Below are 20636 nucleotides of genomic sequence, written 5' to 3'. Positions count from 1 at the left end.
CCAGAGGCCAGCGCCGGCAGCTGATCATCTCCAGTGATGAAGTGAAAATTAATATATACAGATTCAATATTATAGTCTGGTAAAAACATCAAAATATACAGATTCAATATTATAGTCTGGTAAAATCAAAATTTCTGCAAAGTGGGTCCTGCAGAACCATTAAAGGTTGTAATGAGTAAGGAAAGCCCAAGATGGCATCTAATTTAGCACTTTTTACATTGTATATTCACTTGGATTATTTATTTTTTAGAACTGTGACTTTAGGGACTTTAATATCATGTATGGTGAGATAAAAATGTGCAACACTGGGTTTTTAAAAAGTTCATCACTTCTTCATCGTGGAGAGGCCTCCGCTGGTCCCTGGAGGCCTCCAGAGGCCAGCGGAGGCTTCGTGGAGAGGCCTCCGCTGGTCCCTGGAGGCCTCCAGAGACCAGCGGAGGCAGCGTGGAGAGGCCAGCGCTGGTCCCTGGAGGCCTCCAGAGACCAGCGCCGGCCTCTCCGGCCTCCGCAGCCGCCGCCAGCCCCGCCAGCAGCCCGGAGGAGAGGCCGCCACCGCCCTGGATCCAGGTAAGCCAAAAGCGGGGGGGGGGGGCGGCTGGCGGGGGGGGCGGCTGGCCTTCTTTCCTTCCCTCCCTCCCTCCTTCTTCCCTCCCTCCTTCCTTTCTTCCTTCCTTCCCTCCCTCCTCCCTTCCTTCCTTTCTTCCTTCCCTCCTTCCCTCCCTCCTCCCTTCCTTCCCTCCCTCCCTCCCTCCTCCCTTCCTCCCTCCCTCCCTTCCTCCCTCCCTCCCTCCCTTCCTTCCTTCCTTCCTTCCTTCCTTCCTTCCTTCCTTCCCTCCCTCCCTCCCTCCTCCCTTCCTTCCCCCCCTCCCTCCCTCCCTCCCTCCCTTCCTTTCTTCCTTCCTTCCTTCCTTCCCTCCCTCCCTCCCTTCCCTCCTTTCTTCCTTCCTTTCTTCCTTCCCTCCCTTCCTTCCCTCCCTCCCTCCTCCCTTCCTGACTGAATGGGCCACAGGCCTGATCCAACAGGGCTTCTCTTATGTTCTTATGTGACACTGTGTGTTGGACTGGATGGGCCACTGGCCTGATCCAACAGGGCTTCTCTTATGTTCTTATGTGACACAGTGTGTTGGACTGGATGGGCCACTGGCCTGATCCAACAGGGCTTCTCTTATGTTCTTATGTGACGCAGAGTGTTGGACTGGATGGGCCACTGGCCTGATCCAACAGGGCTTCTCTTATGTTCTTATGTGACAATACTGACTTTGGTGGACCCAAGCACTGATTCAGTGTAAGGGAGCTTTGTGTTTGTGACTGGAGTGGACAATACTGACTTTGGTGGACCCAAGCACTGATTCAGTGTAAGGGAGCTTTGTGTTTGTGACTGGAGTGGACAATACTGACTTTGGTGGACCCAAGCACTGATTCAGTGTAAGGGAGCTTTGTGTTTGTGTCTTCTGGTGCAATTTTGTTCTCAGATCCTGTATTTACTTCATCAGTATATGGGATAAGGCACTTTCTCAACTGTGCTGCATAATGCAGCCTATTTATTTTGTCCTGTTTGCTCTGTTTGGCTCTATCTGCGCCACCTTCATCAATTTCGGGGTGTGGATCCCCCAGTGGGGTGGTCTCACGACTCCCTCCGCCAGCTGTTTCTGATAGCCCTGCGCCCCCTCTTTCATTTGATATGTGTCCCGTGCGGATGCCACCCTCCTGCCGGGAGATGCCGCAAAATGAGCCCCCTTGAGGCTTATGGTGGCAGGGCTCGGGGGAAGCGAGCTAGACTGCTGTTCTTTTGAGGGGTCATAGAGTGTTTCGAGCCCATCCCTGTGGCATCAGTCCCATCGTTGTGGGGCCCAGGGGGCCGGCGCAGCGGCACGCTGAAGCAGCCTGTCGGTCACTTCCGGGTTCCTGTCCTGCATCTCGACCTGTGACAGGCTGCTTCGGCATTATGGTCACCCTACTCCTGGGCATTCAAATGGCCCACAGTGCGATTCAGGGGGATACTACCAGGATGATCCAGGTGGGTTTTTCATGCAGATGGGAAGCATCTGAAGACAGGTGAGCATTGGTGCAGCTTGGAGGGAAGATGTGTTCAGGTGATCATGCGCTTTTAATCCAAATGGGAGGTGCGGCTAGGTCAGGCCAAATCTCTTGTGTGAAACTACTCAATGTGATTGAGAGCATATCAGGGCAGTTGGTTTTAATTCTTTTCAGGTAAGGCTAGGATAGATAAGTAGAGTTTTGAGGTACTTAGGAAAGGAAGGTATTAGTCATAAGATTAGGAAAGGTTAGGCTTACTGTGTATTTTGAACTCTATATATCTCAAAATAAAGTTTGTTCTTATATTATTTTATAATCAATGTGGCCTCAGCTGCTCTCCTGAAACCTAAGATTAACCGTTTTAGGGATAATACTCAAATAAATTGGCCTATGGTCAAATGGGGATGTAAATCCAATGTAATCCTGGTGACACTGCTTGTGGGAATTAAAAGAGGCAGAGAAGCAAACTGAATTTCAGTGAAGAAAATGTCACTCACAGCTACCCATATGCAGTTCAGGATGCAAATTTTTGAGTCACATACATCTCCTCTTGAAGCTGGATGCTCATGAAAAGATGAAAAATAGGAAACCAGATATTCCTGTAACACAGGGGTTGCCAATGGTAGCTCTCCAGATGTTTTTTGCCTACAACTCCCATCAACCCCAGCCATCAGCCATGCTGGTTCGGGCTGATGGGAGTTGTAGGCAAAAAACATCCGGAGAGCTACTGTTGGCCACCCCTGCTGTAACAGATCACAGACCTTCATATTTAGAGTCCAGTGGCACCTTTAAGACCAACAAAGTCTAATTCAAGGTGTGAGTGTTTTCATTTCTTATCTCATTACATATGCTAACTCATTCAGTCCTCACATATGTATTCTCACCAAGAGGTACTATAAAGGTAAAGGTAGTCCCCTGTGCAAGCACCAGTCGTTTTCAACTCTGGGGTGACATTGCTTTCACAACGTTTTCACGGCAGACTTTTTACAGGGTGGTTTGCTGTTGCCTTCCGCAGTTATCTACACTTCCTCCCCAGCAAGCTGGGTAATCACTTTACCGACCTTGGAAGGAGGGAAGGCTAAGTCAACCTGAGCTGGCTACCTGAACCAGCTTCCGCTGGGATTGAACTCAGGTCATGAGCAGAGGGCTCTGACTGCAGTACTGCAGCTTTATCACTCTGTGCCACGGGGCCAGGTACTGAGGTGCTATACATTCCCTGTATTTTTTAATATTTTCTTTTTTGGAATAGTATATTATAATAGTGATTGTAATGCAATGCAACATATTGTGGTGCTCTGACATAACACTGCATCCCAAGACAAGGATTCTGCTAATTTAAGAAAAGCAAAATGTTACATAACAACAGAATCTCAGATTACTATTCTTAACAATTAAGAATGTTATTGACTATGTAATGTAATTTGGAATGGCAGATTTCAATGTAATTCTCTGTTCTGGAGACAAGAATAATGCTCTACATAGCCAATGCCCCACTTCAAAGAACAATATGCTGCAAAGTTTCTATGCTAGAAAGGAGATGGATGGTATCCAGTGACAGATTCTCGCCATTTACAGTACTTCAGTCTCTAATTCTGTCACATTAATTACCTTTGCTATTCCCCTCCCAGTTGAACCCAAATGGATGATAACCAGAAACCAAGCTTGTTATTCTTTTAATCTGTTAAAAACATCTTCACTGTTTTGCATGCTAATTTACTGCCTGCCCTCTATATGTAGGACTGTTAAGTCCATTCCTTTCCATTGTCTGATGAAGTGTGTTTGCACACGAAAGCTCACACCTTGATTTAAACTTTGTTGGTCTTAAAGGTGCCACTGGACTCTAACTTTGTTCTGTTGCTTCAGACCAACATGGCTACTCACCTTGATCAACTAATCACTAAGCAATTCCTTCAACTCATCTGTCTCTAAATAAGCAGTAAAACAAGAACTTTTAAATCTATCATGTTATGTTTCATCTATACTATTGTAGGAGGCAAATCTGGTCATGCCGAACAGTTGCCCCAGGAGGAAAATGAAGAATTTGGTCCACACCAGAGGGACTTGAAGTAAGACTTCTTTTAACTGATGCCATTTTTTATTTGTGCTGATAAGATCAGGGCTTTTTTTGAGTAGGAACACACAGGAACGGAGTTCCGGCTGGTTTGGCACCAGCAGTGTGGCTAAATATGCAAATGAGTTCCTGCTGGACTTTTCCTACAAAAATGCCCTGTGTGAAACAATGGTGGCATAAGGGGATGTGGCTTAATATGCAAATGAGTTCCTGCTGGGCTTTAAAAAAAAGCCCTGGATAAGATGAACTTTTATCAGTATTTAAATCCATAGAGTGGAATCTTGGTCGCTTATGTATGGGTTTTTTGCTCCAGCACGAATGACATTGAGAGGTGTTCCCCCAGCCCTTCTTCTCCACAGCATCGTGGTGCTTCCATGTACCTCCAGGTGTTTCCCCAAGCCATCCTGTGATCTTTCTAAACATTGCTTTGTTTCATTGCCTTTCCAGTTATATTTCCACAACAAAAGGGGCTAGACATTTTTAAAGATAAAAGCTGGGAATTCATTATCAGGGTTTGTAGAATCTTTCGGGATCAAGTGCCGTGTTCTACTGGAGAAAGTTTTCCTTCCAGATGTTTCGTTCTCAGTTGCGGAGAACATCCTCAGTGGCGTTGCAGCCGGAGCAGGCGCTCAGACCTTCTTGGCTGCTGTGCATTGAGTGGGGCCAGGGCTGCTGGAGAGCTGCTATTTGTAGGCTGGAGGGGGTGTGATGAAAGGGCAATTGGTTTGTGGATGTGCCCATTGTTTGGTGGGGCTTCCTGGAAGGGTAGTGATAAGGAAACTGGCTGTTGAATGTGACCATTGTTCTGTGTTAATTGCTGGGAAGGTTGGAAGGGGTTTGAAGATAAGGAAGATGGTTGTTGACTGTGCTGATTGTTCTGTGGAATTTGCTGGTTGTTCTGAGACTTTCTGCAATTTATAGTCTGTAGGGTGTTTTGCAGAGCTGGGTACCAAGATTGGTGGATGAAAATGCCTTCTTCCTTTCTGTTAAAATTGTGCTGGTGTTTGTAAATCTCAATAGCTTCTCTGTTCAGGCGGGTATGATAATGTGAGACCGTAGAAAGGACTTCAGTTCTTTCAAAGTGGATGACGTGGTCTCCTTCTTGAAGTGCATGTTCAGCTACAGCTGATTTTTCTGGCTGAAACAAGCGACAGTGTCTCTTGTGTTCGGTGAGACGGGTGTTGATACTGCATTGGGTAGTGCCAATGTAGACTGCACCACAGGAGCAGGGTATTTTGTAGACTCCAGGGGTTGAAAGTGGATCTCTATGTGGCGGATCTGTTGTGTGGGCTTGAAGACTGTGTCAACATTATGGCGTTTGAGAATTTTGCCAATGCGGTCGGTGACAGATTTTATGTAGGGCATTCATTGGGAATTCATTGTTATAACATTGCCATAATATTCAATTACCTATTTTTAAAACTCCTGGAAAAACCTTGTAGGCTTTAATTCTTTCCACTTTTTAGAATTGCTCCACCTCCAAATATTATAAATATTCCATAGGGCATGCATCTTCCTTGTAAGAGAAAGCATACAGCATGATGTAGCAGCTGGGTGTTAAGCTAGGATCTTGGCTAGAATCCCAACTCTTAATTGAAGCTTACTGGAAAGCCTTGTCCTAGTCAATTGCTGTCAGTCCACCCTACCTCACAGGTTATTGTTGTGAGGATACAGTGGAGGAGTGATGTTGTAGGCTGTGATGGATTGTTCTTTAAAAGCTCCTCAGTGCTGGGTAAACATGTGGAGAGAGCCTTGAATGGTAGGCTGCTCAAAAGGATTTGATTGGTTAATGTCAGTTGAGCAGAAAGAGAACAGACTGCTGAGGAGGACTCACTTTAGCTCTGACTGAGAACTGGAACAGTTTAGTTTAGCCCTGACTGAGGAGAGTTTAACATTTACTGAAGACTGAGCAAGAGTCCAGTAGCACCTTAAGTCTTTGTGGCAAGGTATAAGTTTTTGTGAGCCATTGCTCACTTCTTCAGATACAGCTAGAATGTGAGTCCATCTGTCCTAATTATTGGAACATGGAGTGATTTCAGATGATGAATGACCTTAGCAGGCAAATGAAAATAGCAGGCATGATTGGATTATGCAGAAGTGTAGTAACCATGGAGAAACCAGAATTAGTAATGAGACAGGAAACCTAGGTCTCAGTTCAATCCAGCTAGTGGACTGGGAAGGTTGGCAAGGGTCTGAGAAGGACTGAAGTGTTCCTGCATTAGTTGAAGCTTCCCAGAGCATGTCAACCCGAAGTACCAACTGGCAGAGGACTTTATTACCTTTTATGGCTATCTAGACCAAATGGCCAAGCCACACTGGTTTACCATGTGATCAGTCTGCATACTTAATCAACAAACTGCTTGCATTTCAGTCCACAATACCTGATCCCCTCATCTGATGAAGTGTGCTTAGAAAGCACATGAAAGCTTACGTTTTGAATAAAACTTGGCTGGTCTTAAAGGTGCACTTGACTCCTGCTTTGTTCAACTACTTCAGACTAACATGGCTGCCCACTTGGATCTATGAGAACTTTAAGTGTGCCACATTGCATAAGAGTTTCTTGTAAGGAAATACATAACATTTGTTATATTATATGCTGTTTTACACTGATGTAAAAATGAAGAATAAGAAGTTATCTAGAAACTACCTATCTCTTTGTTTCATTTCTCAGCACCCTCTACGTTTCTGAGCAGGATGTTAAAGAAGCTCTTCTGCAACATGTATCCAGCAAGCATTTCTATAGGTCCAGCCCCGCAAAGCATATGAAAGTCCAGAATATTATCCCTCTCAATACATACAGAGTATGTACCATAGCTGCATAAAATGAACTAATCTTTTCTTTAAAAAACAAAAAGCTCTGTCTGGTTTAATTTAAAAACCTGTGCTCAGTTGAACCCTAAGCCAGCCAATTTTGTGTTGTGTATGTTTTGTTTGCATTAAAATGACTTCAGCACTACTTTCATTATAGCTTATGTGCATAGTTACTCTTTTGCATTCTCAGTATCATCTGGAGACCTTCACTGAACATCGACAGACACACCAGGCCAGTGAACTTTATGATGGTGAGTTACATGGCAGGAAAAACGACATCAGATCAAGTCTTCTTTTTGTAGAAGAGTGTCCACCTTGCAGCTGTCTGGTCTTTCCTTTGAACTAATGAACTTCTTGCACATCTTACAGTTCAGAAAGTAACTTTGTCTTTCTTGCTATTTCCAGTGGCAGATGTGAGCTTCTGAACTGCTGTGGGCAGAAGTCCCATTTCCTCATATACAGCTCACTTCCTTTTAACTCCTGTACAATGAAAGTAGTTTGTGCTCAGAGCATGAGATTGTGGACAGACTTCCTTTCAGGAAAGAGCAAAGCTCGGGAGTTGAGAGCAAATGGTTTGCTATAACAGAAAATTAATTAATAATGTATTGTCTGCCTTCAAAGGAAGTCATGTGCTACAGATGTCTTCCCAAGATAATTCCCGATCCTTTTGTATAGGGATACTTTCTTCTATCAATGATAGCTAAAGATTGAAGCCCTTGAAGTATTGATTGAAGTAAAGATTGAAGTATTAAATACTTTTATGATCACTGATCTGTAAAGGGTATCCAGGTCTTGAAAGCTTGTAAAATTTCTTAGTGACTCAATGAATGAATGAATGGGAGAAATTGTTTTCAATTATTCTGTATCTAATGTTAGCCAGACAGTTTGCACTTTCTCCATTAAACTATGGCAGAAACATTACATTGTTTTGTCAATAGCCTGTTGTACCAGTAGTAGTCATAAGAAGGAGGAAACAAGACTGACGTGACTGTAGTATAACTACATTTAAGGCAAATTATTGGATGCCTGTCATTCAGGAACAGCTATTATTCTGACTGAAGAATGCCAGACATGCAGATGTGGTAGCAAGGTAGAAGCCAGGTGATTTGGAATATGGTTGCTCTTTGTCTTAATATGCATCATTTTCTTTTCGAAATAATCTTTTACAAAATTATTCCAGGTGGATTCATAGACTCTTATGATGTTGCGCCCCCTCCTGCCCCTTGGGATATAGTAGTGGATCCTCCTCCGTTGTTCACAGACTGTGAAATGCATATCCCAATACCACATACATATTCAGTGGAGGTAAAAATCACAAAGCATTGCGTTCTGTAGAAAGGATTTTAGCATTAATACTATGCAGACACAGGTTTAAGAAATTTCTGCTGAGGTGTTTATATGTTTATTTTGTTCAAAATAGGTGCCCGCCACCTTTGTACCTTACAAGGTCTTAGAAATGAAAGTTGTGTGTCACATCAGTGACTGAATAGGGAATTTTGAGTCTATAACCCTTCCATTCATTATATTTCAGCACTTTTAACTTGTATAGATGGGACTGTCTCTGTACTCATGATTGCTGTTTTGCCTGAATCAAGCAACATGCATATATTCTGACTTTGTTACATGTGATCAAAACCCTTGATTTTTTTAGGGTATTCATTTGTGCTTACATAAGGTGGAACATATGTACATTGCTCAGGTCAGACAAAATAGCAATTGTGCATACTGAGACACTTGCATGTACTATGCTGTGCCAGTACACATTATAGGAGTGCTGGAAATGTAGCAACTCAAAAGGACTTTTTACAATGCTTACTCAAGAGAATAATCCTTCATCTAGTGAAAGGATATTGCTCATTCATTCTAATATTCTGTCCTAAAACATAAAGATGGAGTACATATTGTGGTGGTGGAAAGTGCATTCAAGTTGCATCTGATTTATGGCAAGAGATGTTCTGTATGGTTTGCCATTGCCTGTCTCTGCATAGTGACCTTGGGATTTCTTGGTTGTCTCCCACTCAAATACTAAGCAGGGGCAACACTGCTTAGCTTCTGAGATCTGATGACATCAGGCTACCTTGGGCCACCCCAGTCAGGTCTACATATTACATATAATGATAAATCATATGGTAGCATATTTTACACCACTTTCGAAAACAGGGAGGAACTTCAGTGGGGTATACTGCCATAGAGTACTCCTTCCAAAGCAGCCATTTTCTCCAGGTGAACTGATCTCTATCACCTGGAGATCAGTTGTAATCCCAAGAGGTCTCCAGCCACAACCTGGAGATTGGCAAATTTAAGTCTATGGTCAATGGCTCAAGAGCTTTCTGTACCAGGTCCATGAAGACAACAAGCAATTTGATCTGCATATCTACTACCATAAGTGCGGGGGGCAGCTCATTCTTCCTGACAGCTACCTACTATGTGTTTGATAGAGCCAGAACATGGCCAGTGGATGCAACATGCTACCAGCAGAGCCTAGTGGATGCTGGGTATGCCTGAAGTGCCACCAGAAAGAGAGTGAGCTCTTCAGTGAAGGTGATGAACAGTCATGCATTCAGTGCACTGACTGCAGTAGAATCTGCCCTGGGAGGAGAAGCTGGCACCAGTTACACTGAACAAGGCCTGAGCAGCACACACTCCCTAGTGCTGGGAAGGATGTTATGGCAAAGAGCAGATGATACAGCTACAAATAAGGACAAAAGCAAGGTTCACTGGGGAAGGGTATAGATGGGCTGGGCAGGCTCTTATTGAACAAGCTAGAAATGCCTTAGCCCTCAATATCCCCCCATGCGTTACTTCTCTGGTGGTTTTGTTTTACAAGGCTGTGTCCAACTGTCTTTCTTGTAAAATATGCACTGTGGAAGTGTTGCAAATGGTTCAGTCATGCTGACTTCTTTGTTCTGATTTCAGAACTGCCCAGACTGCAAAGGACGTGGTTCAATTATATGCCCATCATGTAGAGGAGCTGGCAAGGTATTCTATGATGAAAAAATTACAAAATTCTTATCAAATAGTTTTGTTCCTTTCCATTTGTAATTTTAAGCTGTGGGAAATGGTTGCATAAAGGCTTGGATTTCTGCAGATTTTGCCAGTTCTCCCACCCACTGAAACTTCCAAATACTTCATGCTGTTCCCCTTTCCTCCAGGAACTGCTTTGGAGTAGAGGGTGGGAAATCCCTTTAAAGGTTTTAAAAAAATGCGTATAAAATTATGTGCTGGTGGCTTTATACATTGGATAAATTGAAAGAAAAACATGTACAATACTGTTTTAGTTCATTACTGAAGATACAGCTAGGTAGGAACAAATATGATATATATTAGGTAGGGCTGCAAGATGACCCAAGATCATTGGAAAGCTATTGTAGAGAGTATGGAAATATTAATCGGATACAGTTCCCTGCTAATAATAATGTTGTGCTTATTGTGACTGGTGAGAGGCAATGTAGGAGCTGATCATGTAAATCTAATCAAAAATTTGATAACTGCAAGAATTAAAAAGAGAGTGCAAAACTGGAAGTATGCTTGTCAGTCAGAAATCATGGCACACAATGGACTGGGCCTTCTGCCATGTCAGGTGTCCAGAGTAGAAGCTCTCTGGCTCATTGTCTCTAAATAAATAGAAACTTGATTGATAATAAATAGCTCAGTTTTTCTTATCAATTGTTAACAATTGTAATGTGATGTTTAATAGACATAATGTTCATTAAAAGAAGGTTAGACCAGAATAGGTTGCTTATGTATGTGTCTGTGTAGACATATAGGTTTTTGCATTAATTTTGTTTGTTTTTAGATTGAGAAATTATAAATTAAAGAAAAAATTCCCTGGTAGGTGATGTCCTTTATTGGGCCACCATTTCATAAAGTGAACGCAATCACTTGATTTAGACAGATATTTGAAGACAGAATCAGTTGTCCATGAGGTGAGTTAAAAATGCAAGTCAAATTGTGAAGGAGACAACATGAAGTTAATTATTTTACCAAACATCGTCCATAGTTTAGGCAGGAAGATCACAGTAGCTTTAGAAGCAGCAGCTCTTAATTCCAAAGAATATGTCAATACATGAGAATTGTGGCGTATTACAATATAAATGTTTTCTGCCACTTACAAATTATGGTGCAAACTCACCCATATAATCTGTGGGCTATGATAGTTGTCCATAACTGTTCTCAGTGCCAATTTGTTCTTGTTCTTAAGATTTGTTTGATGAGACATTTGGTTTTTAAAGCCCTGTTGCACACGAGAAGCAGAACAATGGGTTGAAAATCCTTTTAAAAACACAAAGAATTGACACGACTGTTTCGCCTCCACTGAGGACAAGCAGCTGAAAAGAACTCCTGCAAGAATCATTCTCATCTCAGGAGATGAAACTGCCTTATGAAACAGCTGGCCATTTCATTAGTATTCTTCCATTCAGATGAAGTGAGCCAATAAATCGGCAATAAAGAAAGAAGGACGGAAACTCTTTGGCTCTTTGGTCTTAAAATTCAACAGTTACTGATCAATCACTGCTACCTTGACAAATGGTCTCTCACAGTATAAATTCGGCAAAGAGATCTCAATGTAGTATCCTGGTCAGTTGCAATGTGGTATCCTGGTCAGTTGCAATGTAGTATCCTGGTCAGTGATTTTAAAAGAAAAGGGCATCACTTAAATTGTCTGGGCGCTGAGCTTTAAAGTTCCAGAGTGACTAGAAAGTAGTTCAGGGCAGTGTCTCCTCTCCTTCAGGATCAAACCAGAAAGGCCTGACGGAGACTTTTTTTTGGGGGGGGGGAACCCTAGAGCTGGGGTGGCCAAATTTACTTAACATAAGAGCCACATAGAATAAATGACAGATGCTTGAGAGCCGCAGGACATGAACAAGGAAGGAAGGAAGGAAAACAGATGGGGAAAGGAGAGGTGGAAAGAAAGCATTCTTAACTTTAACTTTAAATGCGTTCTCCAATCTGCTCGCCTGCTTGGTTTGGTGAAGTGATTTAAAGAGAAAAATACTTTCTCCAAGCCAGCCGACAGGGAAGTGGGGGCTTCAAGAGCCACACAATATATGTGAAAGAGCCACATGTGGCTCCCGAGCCATAGTTTGGCCACCCCTGCCCTAGAGTGTTCTCATTTATGGTTTCTGAGTATTCTGAATGAACCGCCCAGCCACTTCCTAACCCCTCCCACAGAGGCAACCACCCCAATATCCTTATATTGGAGCTGTTACCACTATCCAGCCTCTCCTTCTCCCCCTGCATCCCCCCTTCCCCAGCACTTTGTATGATAAATGGGCATGCAACATATAGAAAGATTTGCTCATTTTCCCAGTCTGCTAATTTATTTATGCAAAATGAAACACTGTTATTCCTTAAATTATTCTCATATTGCTGTCATTAAAGTGCCTGTGGTTGCAATGTAGTATCCTGGTCAGTAGTATTGTCGTGGCATAGCTGCGAATGATGCTAAGCATTTAGAAGTGGCAGAGTGAGAGCAAGTGTTGGATTATATATGCTACTTCACTTGGTGGTAAAAATAAAAAAGACACATTTGTATCGACTGAATTTTTAGAATGAGTTTTACCAATGGAATGCTAAATGGGTGTTATTTCTTCACGCGTAGAAAACATGTTCTTCTTGTAATGGAAGTGGAACCACTTGGGAAGATGGCTTCCAGATTTGCACATTCTGTGGAGGTTCAGGAAAGGTTAGGTAAGTGAGTAAAGGGTAAGTTATGCACATTGATGCATTCTTTTTATAGTAACCTGCACAATAGCAGGCTATCACCTTGGCTTATTCAGCAAGGAGAATTTGTGAAGAATGCTGTCACTTATTAAGATATCTGCATAACATATATCTGCATATAGAATCCTTCAGCATGCAATTTCGAATCCTCTGCACTATTTACCTTATTCACTCCCTTAAAAAGTATATATTCATATCAATATTCCCATTTTACATAAGAGAGACTGAGAAATAATATTGAAGATCTGGATTGTTGCATTTTATCAAATAAATTATAACTAACCAACATCACTACTTTAAAAGAAAATTCTAGTGCCCTGAAAAAGATTTAAAACATATTGACATGAAGAAGCAGTGGTTTACATAAACCTTTTTTGTTCAGATCCAGTGATTTCCTTCAACCAATTTTCATCTAAAAGAAAAATACTTCTTTTGACAAAAAGAGACCTTTCTTCATCAGCCTTTTTCAGGGTGGTGAGAACCAGAGAGGATTGTGAGGAACTCCAAAGGGATCTGTTGAGGCTGGGTGAGTGGGCGTCAATGTGGCAGATGCGGTTCAATGTGGCCAAGTGCAAAGTAATGCACATTGGGGCCAAGAATCCCAGCTACACATACAAGTTGATGGGGTGTGAACTGGCAGAGATTGACCAAGAGAGAGATCTTGGGGTCGTGGTAGATAACTCACTGAAAATGTCAAGACAGTGTGCGTTTGCAATAAAAAAGGCCAACGCCATGCTGGGAATTATTAGGAAGGGAACTGAAAACAAATCAGCCAGTATCATAATGCCCCTGTATAAATCGATGGTGCAGTCTCATTTGGAGTACTGTGTGCAGTTCTGGTCACCGCACCTCAAAAAGGATATTATAGCATTGGAGAAAGTCCAGAGAAGGGCAACTAGAATGATTAAAGGGCTGGAGCACTTTCCCTATGAAGAAAGGTTGAAACGCTTGGGACTCTTTAACTTGGAGAAACGTCGACTGCGGGGTGACATGATAGAGGTTTACAAGATAATGCATGGGATGGAGAAAGTAGAGAAAGAAGTACTTTTCTCCCTTTCTCACAATACAAGAACTCGTGGGCATCCGATGAAATTGCTGAGCAGGCAGGTTAAAACAGATAAAAGGAAGTACTTCTTCACCCAAAGGGTGATTAACATGTGGAATTCATTGCCACAGGAGGTGGTGGTGGCCACAAGTATAGCCACCTTCAAGAGGTGTTTAGATAAAAATATGGAGCACAGGTCCATCAGTGGCTATTAGCCACAGTGTGTAAGTATATATAAAAAATTTTTGCCACTGTGTGACACAGAGTGTTGGACTGGATGGGCCGTTGGCCTGATCCAACATGGCTTCTCTTATGTTCTTATGTTCTTTTTCTATGAGAAACAGCTATTCCGTATTGGAGGAAGTGTTTCTCCTTTGAAGGACATCTTAGCAGAAGAGAGTCACGGGTTCCATCTTAGCAGCAGAAAGTCACAGAAGCCAATCCTTGGAGTTTAAGAGTTTTTTCTCTCTCTCCCTCCACAGTTGTTTCAAGTGTCGTAGCAGCGGAAAACTGAAGTGCCATCGTTGCAATGGGAGTGGCGTCTTGCTGTTTCATACTGAACTAACAATAATTTGGTAAGTTGATAGGAAGTCAATAGGAAGCAGAGAGTGAGTATAAATGGGCAGTCTTTGCAGCGGAAGATGGTAAGCAGTGGGGTGCCGCAGGGCTCAGTACCGGGTCCCATGCTCTTTAACTTGTTCATTAATGATCTGGAGTTGGAAGTAAGCAGTGGCCAAGTTTGCAGATGACACTAAATTGTTCTGGGTGGTGAGAACCAGAGAGGATTGTGAGGCACTCCAAAGGGATCTGTTGAGGCTGGGTGATTGGGCGTCAACGTGGCAGATGAGGTTCATTGTGGCCAAGTGCAAAGTAATGCACATTGGGGCCAAGAATCCCAGCTACAAATACAAGTTGATGGGTTGTGAACTGAAAGGAAGGAAATTGAAAACAAATCAGCCAGTATCATAATGCCCCTGTAAAAATCGAAGGTGCGGTCTCATTTGCAATACTGTGTACAATTCTGGTCACTGCACCTCAAAAAGGATATTATAGCATTGAAAAAAGTGCAGAAAAGGGCGACTGGAATGATTAAAGGTTTGGAACACTTTCCCTATGAAGAAAGGTTAAAACGCTTGGGGCTCTTTAGCTTGGAGAAACGTCTACTGCGGGGTGACATGATAGAGGTTTACAAGATTATGCATGGGATGGAGAAAGTAGAGAAAGAAGTCCTTTTCTCCCTTTCTCACAATACAAGAACTCGTGGACATTCAATGAAATTGCTGAGCAGTTAGGTTAAAACGGATAAAAGGAAGTACTTCTTCACCCAAAGGGTGATTAACATGTGGAATTCACTGCCACAGGAGGTGGTGGTGGCTACAAGCATAGCCAGCTTCTAGAGGGGATTGGATAAAAATATGGAGCAGAGGTCCATCAGTGGCTATTAGCCACAGTGTGTGTGTGTGTGTATTTGACCACTGTGTTATACAGAGTGTTGGACTGGATGGGCCATTGGCCTGATCCAACATGGCTTCTCTTATGTTCTTAACCCTTAAAGAAGAATGTTTTGATGAACAGGATGTGTAGTTTTTATGCAACCCTTAAACTTTTTGAAGTGGTATCTTGTAGGGCTGCCAATACCCAGGTAGGGGCAGGGAATCCCCCAGTTTGGAGGCCCTACCCCCATTTCAGGGTCATCAGAAAGTGGGGGAGGGGAGGGAAATGTCTGCTGGGCACTCCATTATTCCCTATGGAGAACAATTCCCACAGGGTATAACGGAGGATTGTTCTGTAGCTATCTGGGACTCCAGGGTTTTTAAAGGTAGAAGCACCAAATTCTCAGCATAGCATCTGGTGTCTCTCCTCAAAATACCCCCCAAGTTTCAAAAGGATTGGACCAAGGCGTCCAATTCTATGAGCCCCAAAAGGAGGTGCTCCTATCCTTCATTATTTTCTATGGAGGGAAGGCATTTAAAAGGTGTGCAGTCCATTTAAATGTGATGACTAGAACTCCCTTTGGAGTTCAATTATACTTGTCACACCCTTGCTCCTGGCTCCATCCCCAGTGTCTTTGGTTCCACCCCCAAAGTCTCCTGGCTCCACCCCCAAAGTCCCCAGATATTTCTTGTTTAGGGCTTGGCAACCCTAGTATCCTGGCATAGTACCTGTACAGATCTGTGCAAAGTTTTATCTCATGCATGTTTGTCCATACATTAATAGTTGTTCATGGAATACCTAAGCCAGTGTACAATAGATCAGGGGTGGCCAACGGTAGCTCTCCAGATGTTTTTGCCTACAACTCCCATCAGCTCCAGCCATCAGCCATGCTGGCTGGGGCTGATGGGAGTTGTAGGCAAAAACATTTGGAGAGCTACCGTTGGCCACCCCTGCAATAGATCAATGAAAAAATCTGCTTTGATATTTTACTGTAGATTCTTCTTTATTTCAGTTTTGACATACTAGTTTTTGTGGCTTATGATTCTCGTGAGTAAATGGCTAATCCCACTAGAGGGCAAAATTGTCTCCTGATCTCAGATATTTGGATCCAGAATTTGAACAGAATGTTTCCACTAATGGTGCAATCCTAAACAGTTACGCCTGTCTAAATCCAATGAAGGCAGAAGAGCGTAACTGCTTAGGATGGCAATGTAAGTCATCCAAATGATAACTGTAGAAGTTGGCTAAAATCTGAAACATGATTTAATACATCATTTGAGTACTGTCAGGGTTGGGGGCTCATCTTTAAATTTGCCTCAACAAAAAACCAACAGTGCTTCATTTCTCTCTTTTCTCAACAGGAAGAACAACATATCAGAACATGTAGTAGACAAGAACTCAGGCTTCCCAATTTACCGTTTGCAGGAAGTGACTGGGAAAGAAATATTTTCTGATGAGAATTCTTTGGTAACATATTAAAACATACTAAAAAACAACACTGGCAGGGTGTTAAAATCACTGATGATATAGCTGTAACTTGTAAATTAGCTTTCCTAATGAACAAAACAAAACAAAAATCACATACTGTCTGGTGTACTTTGCCATTCTCATATAGCCATCAGCAGCCATTGGCAGCATTTTTTAATCCTCATAGCATAACGACAGGCTAATCAGCATCTGTATCAGCAATAGTCTGTAAGGGAGAAACTGGTTTGTTGTTCTGACAGCAAACATATATTCAGGGCTTTTTTTGAGCAGGAATGCACAGGAACAGAGTTCCGGCTGGCTTGGTGCCAGAGGGTGTGGCCTAATATGCTAATGAGTTCCTGTTGGGCTTTTTCTACAAAAAAACCCCATGTGCAAAACAAAGGCAATGACAGGGTGTGTGGCCTAATATGCAAATGAGTTCCTGCTGATTGTTATAGACTGAAAAACCAGGCAGCTTCTCTGCATATTTGGAACATTTTTTAAACTTTAGTTTTACATTGACCCCCCCCCACTCAAATATATATAATAAGAACAGAGAAATATGAAATGCAGACAGTAAGAACAAGGGATGACATATAAGTAAGTGCAAACCATATTCATACACGTTACAGTGTTATAGCAATATATAACAGTGTTATAGCAATATATTACAGCCTTAACTACCTTTTAGAGGTTATTTAGAATATGACTACTATGAATTTTTTTAGTTTTTTTCCATCGTAATAAATCTGCTTAAATTGATTTCCAGATTTTCTGGTAGTTATTTTTTAAAAGATTATAGTTTTGCCAGTCATATTTATTCCATATATTTAATAGGGTTGGTGGCTGTTGAACACTTTATGCTGTTTATAATCTTTTCTTGTTGTATTACAAATTTCATTATCATTTTTAGGGGTTTTTCCCTGTTAATTTTATAGCCAGATTCTTCCAAATTCTTCAATATGTTCAGTTACATATTGCAATGATTTTTAAAGATTCAAGACTGTTAGAACTCATTTCAGAGAACTCTGAGATAGAAGCTCTGAGATGGAGCAGAGAATAACTGATATAAGGGTGAGCAGCTGGGGAAGTTGCTGAGAATTTCTGAGTTTGTGTGACTGCTGAAGATTCTGAGTTTGTGGTTATATAGTGGAAAGTCATAAGCCTCTAATAGTAAAGCTTGTAATACTGTTTCAAATGTCTTCATCTGAGAGATGTGTTCCACTTATCTGTAACCAACACAATACATTATTCTAACACATCTTTCAACACTAAATGCAACTCATACAAATCAACCAGGACATCATAACTCACCAACTTCCAGCATACCACATTCCTGTGACACTAGCTCTGAAGAAAACCTCAAAGGATCCTCCCTCACAGTCTACTTTTATCCCTCACAGTCTACTTATCTTCTTCACCCAAAGGGTGATTAACATGTGGAATGAGGTGGCGGCGGCTACAAGCATAGACAGCTTCAAGAGGGGGTTAGATAAAAATATGGAGCAGAGGTCCATCAGTGGCTATTAACCACAGTGTGTGTGTGTGTGTGTGTGTGTGTATATAAATTTTTTGGCCACTGTGTGACACAAAGTGTTGGACTGGATGGGCTAGTGGCCTGATCCAACATGGCTTCTCTTATGTTCTTAGAACCACGTTGTCTGCATAACTTTTCATTTTGAACTCTACATCATCCATTTCTGTGCCACTAATTCTGTTATCTTGTCTAATCTCTATTGTTAGTATAAATAATAAAGGGGATAAAAGATATTCCTGATGCGATTCTTTTTCAATTGAAATTGCTTCCATTAGTTTCCCATTAATTAAAATGCTTGTTTGTGGAGTATATTCCATGCATTGATCTCTAGAACGCAGGACCACAGTCGATATTTTGTAAAACATTCAATAAGAAAGGTGATATGAAATTGTCTAGAAACAGAAATGCTGTTTTCTTTCTCTTCTTATTCACAAATTTGATTGCATCTATGATACAAAACCTGTTTGGTTGGAGTGTATTAAATTCAGGGTGCATGTTCTTAACCTTTCTGCCATTATAGTGGCAAAAGTGTTGTAATCTACATTCAGCAGAGAAATAGGTCTATAAGTCAGTTATAACAATGCTCAACTATCCTCTTTATGTATTAGCATTATATATGCATTTTGCCATTCCAGGGGTATTGTCTTCTTTTCCTTTATCTTGTTCATAACTTTTTGTAATAGTATTATTAATACTTCGTCAATGTGCTTATAATACATTGCTGTCATCCCATCCGGTCCTGGTGCTTTATTTTTATTTATGTTCCTGATTACTTGATTACAAACTTCTTTTTTATAAACCTGAGAGAACACTGATAAATTGTTGCTGTATTTCTTTTTCTGCATATGTAATTTAATCTTCTTATTTACACCTGTTATTAGTTCTTTTTCTCTTTCATCTGAGACAATATGACAGATATTTGTCAGCTTTATTCACATGTTCAAAATATCCCTTTTTCAGTACATTTTAGTTTTTACTTCTAACCAGTACTCTAAGGTGAGTTAGTGTGAGCTAGCTCACAATTTTTTAGCAGCCAGCTCCCAAATTTTTGTTTCAGCTCAGGAAAAATGGCCCTAGAGCTAACTAATTTATGTAGTAGCTCACAATTTTAATGCCAGTAGCTCACAAAGAATTTTTCCTCACAAGACTCCACAGCTTAGAGGGAACATTGCTTCGAACATATCCAACCGCTTTTTAATTGTTTAGTCTCTGATGTTTTTATTATAATTGCTTTTATGTTCTTGTTCCAATCCCTGATTTTTTTCCCTGTTATTATCATAGTGCATTCTAATCCTTCTCACTTTTTAAGCAGAAACTGCTAGTAGAATTCCTCTGATAAAAGCTTTACAAGCTTCCCAAAATTGTAGCTGGAGACATTCCTTCTGTGTTGTTTATTTTTAAAAACATAGATAGCTTATTGTCTAATCATTCTAATAGTTAAGTCCAGCAGTTTTTTTCTATTAAAATTAAAATTTAGTGAAGTAGGGAAGAAAGGTGATAAATCAGAAGGGAGAAAGGGAGGGAAAAAACAAGGAAGTGGAAGGGGAAAGCAAAAACAGCAGTATCTTAGCTTTATTTTCTGGTATGCTGATTCATCTAAGGTCTTCAGCAACACCTCCCCACCCCTCAAAGTTTTTATGTTGTTTTTCATTCTGGGGAATTTTAAATGTCCAAATAGAAAAATATGTAACAGAGGAAAAGGAAAAAAATCTTGTCCCCTCAATGAGTAGACTATCTAGTAAAATGGAATTTTTAAAATCTCCACTGTGTCATGTCACAGTGGAAACACAAAATGCTTCAAACAAGCATCTTTCATCAAAGATAAAAAGTTAAAAGATAAGAAAACAATAAAGTGAAAATACCCAATTATATATTCCACAGAGCAGATAATATTTAAAAAGAGCTTCACGTAGTATATTCGCCAGAGGTGGAATTCGAGCAGGAGCTCCTTTGCATATTAGGCCACACACCCCTGATGTAGCCAATCCTTCAAGAGCTTACAAGGCTCTTTTTTGTAAGCTCTTGGAGAATTGGCTACATCTGAGCTGTGTGGCCTAATATGCAAAGGAGCTCCTGCTAGAATTCCACCCCTGATGTTCACTCTGTTATTGAAGCTGATATTTCTTGGAAAACAGCAAAATGCCATTCTGCCAAAATGAAGTTCTGGGTTGGTAACATTAGGTTGGAGCCTGCCTAAAATTTCCATGTGCAGGAAAAAAAATTCTTAAAAACTTAATAAAACAAGTATAGCCACCATTCAGTCAAAAAACCTACACAACAGGACACACAACATTAGTATAAAGGTTTTTACAGATCCAGTGGAACCCCTTATTTTGTTGTTTAAGTGTTTCTTTTGTGTGTGTGTGTGTGTGTGTGTAAAATGGGAAATGTAAACACTGGAAGAGAAACACTGCTGTGCATGTGCAGACATGAGAAAAAAAATTAGATAGACTTTTTAGGTTGTAGCAAGTCAAACAGACACTGTAAAACCATGTCCTTCACCAGAAGGA

At 41.3% G+C, this 20636-nt stretch overlaps 1 protein-coding gene across 2 annotated transcripts in view; it reads left to right on the top strand.

Moving 5' to 3' along the window:
• Window positions 1–20636, top strand: part of LOC132571479 (protein SSUH2 homolog) — a 43415-nt gene that overhangs the window by 18911 nt on the left and 3868 nt on the right. For both annotated transcript variants that reach the window (XM_060238278.1, XM_060238279.1), the window contains 8 exons: window positions 4028–4103; window positions 6780–6909; window positions 7110–7170; window positions 8100–8224; window positions 9836–9898; window positions 12522–12610; window positions 14171–14263; window positions 16484–16589. In XM_060238278.1, the coding sequence (XP_060094261.1) occupies window positions 4028–4103; window positions 6780–6909; window positions 7110–7170; window positions 8100–8224; window positions 9836–9898; window positions 12522–12610; window positions 14171–14263; window positions 16484–16589 (743 nt within the window). The remainder of the gene's footprint in view (window positions 1–4027; window positions 4104–6779; window positions 6910–7109; window positions 7171–8099; window positions 8225–9835; window positions 9899–12521; window positions 12611–14170; window positions 14264–16483; window positions 16590–20636) is intronic.

Source organism: Heteronotia binoei, chromosome 5 (assembly GCF_032191835.1).
Source record: "Heteronotia binoei isolate CCM8104 ecotype False Entrance Well chromosome 5, APGP_CSIRO_Hbin_v1, whole genome shotgun sequence".
NCBI lineage: Eukaryota > Metazoa > Chordata > Lepidosauria > Squamata > Gekkonidae > Heteronotia > Heteronotia binoei.
This window is presented reverse-complemented; position numbering and strand designations above follow the sequence as displayed.